This window comes from Manacus vitellinus, unplaced genomic scaffold (assembly GCF_001715985.3).
Source record: "Manacus vitellinus isolate BGI_N305 unplaced genomic scaffold, ASM171598v3 scaffold_52_pilon, whole genome shotgun sequence".
Classification (NCBI taxonomy): domain Eukaryota; kingdom Metazoa; phylum Chordata; class Aves; order Passeriformes; family Pipridae; genus Manacus; species Manacus vitellinus.
The window spans coordinates 2997584-3001884 of NW_021940628.1; the positions used below are offsets into that span (position 1 = coordinate 2997584).

At 64.2% G+C, this 4301-nt stretch overlaps 1 protein-coding gene across 1 annotated transcript in view; it reads left to right on the forward strand.

Moving 5' to 3' along the window:
• ADGRB2 (adhesion G protein-coupled receptor B2) overlaps positions 1 to 4301 on the forward strand; it is a 19574-nt gene that overhangs the window by 3128 nt on the left and 12145 nt on the right. The window contains exons 2-4 of the mRNA XM_029963053.1: positions 1059 to 1132; positions 1669 to 1752; positions 2816 to 2980. Of these exons, the coding sequence (XP_029818913.1) occupies positions 1059 to 1132; positions 1669 to 1752; positions 2816 to 2980 (323 nt within the window). The remainder of the gene's footprint in view (positions 1 to 1058; positions 1133 to 1668; positions 1753 to 2815; positions 2981 to 4301) is intronic.

Sequence of the window (4301 nt, forward strand, 5' to 3'; positions counted from 1 at the left end):
GGGGATGGAACTTTGGGTGTGCTCAACCACTCGACTCTGGGGCTGCAGGCCCTGGGAGGGTGTACCCCCCACCAGAGAACCCCAAAGGGTGACCCCTCTCTCTGGGGGTCTTTGGACGGGGTATGCTCCCCCAGGACCTGCCACGTCGAGGCCAAGCAGTTCCAAGTTTTGGGTTCCTAACCCATCACCCTTCAGAAACCAACCCCCAGGGAGGTGACGGTGGGACAAGGACACAACTGGCCTTGGGATTCATCCCGAGGTCCCCGAAAGGACAGCCCTGCCCTTGCACCCGGCGGCTGTGCCCTGGTGTGGGGTGCTGGGCACCCCCGAGACAGGGGTGCCGGGGTGAGCCGCAGCCTCCCCGTGGTGACAGCTGAGGATTTAGTGCTCTCTGAAGGAAATTGAATTTGGTGTCTCTGTTGAACACAGCCAGGGAGAATGCTCTCGTATATCCTCGGGATTTATGGCTCTCCCGGGGCGCTCGCCATGCTGGGTGTAATTCTGCCACGTCGCTCCTGGGGGTGGGCAGCCCCATGGGGAGCTCGGCCTGGTGGCCAGACAGACCCCCCTGGGCAGCCCCTCAGCCTCTCCAGGTCCCCCCGTGTCTCTCATGCCATTGGGAACCCCAAGCCACGGGGTAGGATGTCCCCGGGGAGGATCCGAGTGTCCCTGGCTGCGCTGGTGGTGCTGGTGAGGAGCCTCACAGGGTTACCATTGGTTAAGGCAACACTCGGTAAATTTGGGTCTGTTTTTACAGCACAATCAGTGTCACAGTAGCCTGTGCTCCCTGCTGGGGCTGGGCTGTCCCCGTCCTGTGTTCCACCCTTGTGCCTGGAGTATGGCTGGGGGCTCCCTGCCAGTGCCAGGTGTCCCCATGTCACCTCCTCTCTATCCCCTGGGGACATTGCCACGCTTGGCTGGCAGTGCCAGGCAGCTCAGTGAGGCACTTGTGCCACACCTGGCTCCTCTCCTGCCTGTCACAGCAGCGGGGTCCCCATGGTGTTTCTGGGGGTCGTATCATCAGTGGTGCCCAGGGGATCCCCTGCTGTCTCCCACAGCACATCCACTGGCAGCAGCGGCTGTGCCGTGCCTGGAGTGGATCTGTGGGAACTCACCAGCATCCTGCACCCGGGTTTGGGGACAAGGGACCCCGCTGGAGGACAGGAGGTGGCCTGGGGGCTGTGGGGGAGGCCAGGGAAGGCATCCCCCTGTGCCTGCAGCCGCGTCCCCCGCCGAGCCCTCCACATGCCAGTTAATTTCACGCCAAGTGCTCTTGATGGATCACTTGTTATTTTTGGTGAGCCGAGCCATAAATTTGTGCCACCTCACTGCAGCAAGCTGATAAGTGGGGATGGGAGAGCACCTCTGCCTGGCACGGCGGGGGTACGGGCACCCCGGCTGCACCAGGGCTGTGCCACTCGGGGCTGTGCTCCAGCTGCAGCCCCTGCGACTGGGGGTGACGCTTCTGGGGGAGCCGTGACACGTGTTTGGGGGGGTCTGTGAACGTGCTCAGCTGTGCTCAACCATCTCTTGCCCTCAGGGATGCCACACAGTGCTCAGCGTGGGGCCAAGCATCCCTGTATCCTCCTGCAATGTCCCTTGACCCAGAGTGGCCTGTCCCCATCCCTGTCCCCTGCCCGCTCTCACTGGAGCACTTCCCTCTTCCAGGCAATGCGGTCGAGGAGAACCAGAAGGTGAAGACCCAGTGGCCACGGTCAGCAGATGAACCAGGTGTCTACATGGCCCAGACAGGTACCAGCACTGCCCCAGCATGGGGACGGGCAGGGGGCACTGGTGACACTGGGCTCAGGTTCCCCGGGCAGAGGTGATGGAGATGGAGCGGCTCCCTTTAACTTCCTGCCCACGGACTGACTTAATTTGCTCCATTTATAAATTTTTTCCCTTTGCACCTTCCTCTGAGGGTTGTAAAGCAAACAAAAATCCATTAATTGTTTCGTTCAAATGTGTTTATTTGGCAAATCCATCTGGGTGGTTTGAGTGTGCTGCTCCCCCCTCCTCAGCCCCCCCTGATTTATGGTCAGAGGGCCCGGAGGTGAGTGGGAGATGGATGGGCCACGGCTCTGCTCCGTGTGCCTGGCATGCAGATCTCCTCCCGGGTGCTCACGGGGGTCCTGCCCCCCTGGGACCTCCTGGGCAGAGCATGGGTTGACCCCAGTGGTGACTCAGTCCAGGCTTGGGGTCCCCGTGTGACACGGAGCAGCCACAGCACGTTGTCACCACCGTGGGCGACACGGAGCCTGCGTCCTGCCTGTCTGCAGGACAAATGGTCCCCTTTGGAGCCCTCCTCCATATATCCCTGTTTAATTTAAACGGATGGGCTCTGCTGTTGGCCTGTCCAAGAGCCTCAGAGACATCATCAACCTTAATAAGAGCTGGTTGTTGTAAATGTCAATGTGTGATGGGGTGGGGAGGGGGAGCCGTGGCGGGCTGCCTGCTCTGCCTGCCCTACCTGCGCTGCCTGTGCTGCCTGTGCTGCCCACGTTGCCAGCCCTGCCCTTGCTGTCTGCACTGCCAGCGCTGCCTGTGCTGCCTGCCCTGCCCGCCCTGCCTGCACCACCTGGGGTAGATGCTCTCCCTCACACAGAGTGTGATTCCACGCCCCAGTCCCATCTGCAGACGCAGCTGGTGCTGTGCCCAGAGGGCAGGGCGGGCTCCTTCACCCCGCTGACATCCTCAGTGTCACCCCTGTCACCCACAGCACCTCCTCCTTATCCCTGCGCTCCCCAGCGCTGCCCAACCTCCTTCCCCGTGCCCCCCTCGGCGGGTTCTCAGTCTCCCTGTCTCCCTCCCGCAGGGGACCCGGCGGCGGAGGAGTGGTCTCAGTGGAGCGTGTGCTCTCTGACGTGCGGGCAGGGCTCCCAGGTGCGGACGCGCTCCTGCGTGTCCTCCCCGTACGGGACGCTGTGCTCCGGGCTGCTCCGGGAGACGCGCGCCTGCAACAACACCGCCACCTGCCCAGGTACGGGGGGCACGGCGGGCACCGGGGGGGGGCTCCGCCGCCGCCTCGGGGTGCCCAGAGGGGATGTTGTGTTGCTGGAGCGTCTCCGGGGCTCTCGGAGGTGTGGGGTGGATGAGGAGGGCGGCTCGGCGCGGTCGCAGTGCCCACCCCGCGCTGGGCTGCTCGGAGCTCTGTTGGCGTCCCTCCATCCTCCGGCCTTCCCGCCTGCTCTTGGGAGGCGTCTGGAATGGGTGCCCTGCACCCTTGTGCCTTGTCACTGGTGCTGCTGCTGTGGATTTGCCTTTGGAGCAGGTTGGCTGGTGGCCCCTCTCCGCCCTCCCTCCTGGCTAACTCAGGGCTTTCCCCTGGATGTCCCCGAGGTTTTGTGCTGGGGAGAAAGGAAAGGCTGGAGCCTGCGCCTGGGGGACTCGAGGTCTGGCCTGGTCTGCTGGGGGGTCCCCATTTGCGTGGGGCAGGAGGGGGCTGAGCTGCTCCATGCATCGAGGCAGGTCACAGGCAGGACGCTGAGGGTCTCACGTTGGTCCGTGGTGGTGTCTGTGCGTCTCGTGTGGGATGTTGGGAACCTGAGGGACCTCAGGGCACTGCAGTGGCAACCAGACTGCCCTGACCAAACCTGGGATGTTTCAAGGGATCTGCCTCCCCAACACACCTAGTGCCCAGTTCCCCTCCATCCCAGGGAGTGCAGCCCTGTCCCGGCATCAGAAGTCATGGAAGAGCATCCTTTAGGATGCTCCTGTGCCACACTGGTCCCTGCTCCTTTCCTGGGTGTGCTCAGCTCCCGTAGGTGCGAGGGGCAGGTCGTGCTCGGTGTGTTGAACGTGGTTTGGGGTGAACCGGGCTGTGTGTGGGCAGGGGGGACGTGTGCCGCCGGTGCCAGGACCCCGGAAGGGAGGCTGGAGCAGGGCAGGGAGTGGCAGCGGCACCGCTGCCGGCTCAGGGACTTGAGGTGATGGCAGGACAGGCGGTGCCAGGGACCGTGCCCGACTGCACCACGGGGCACGAGGGGTCTGCCATGGGCAGGACCCCTCTGTGGCAGGAGGCAGAGGGGGAGGCTGGAGCCCGGCAGAGGTGGTGCTGTGCTGTGTTGCAGTTCCCAGTGCGTGGCAGGAGTGGTCCCCGTGGAGCCTGTGCTCGGTGACCTGCGGGCGAGGGGCCAGGACCAGGACGCGGCCGTGCGTGGCCTCGCGGCGCGGAGGGAAGGCCTGCGAGGGCCCCGAGCTGCAGGCCAAGCCCTGCTATATCGCGATCTGCCCGGGTCAGTACCTCCCTCCCTCTCCCCACGCTCCTTCTTCCCGCCGGGAATGCCAGGACACGGCACCGG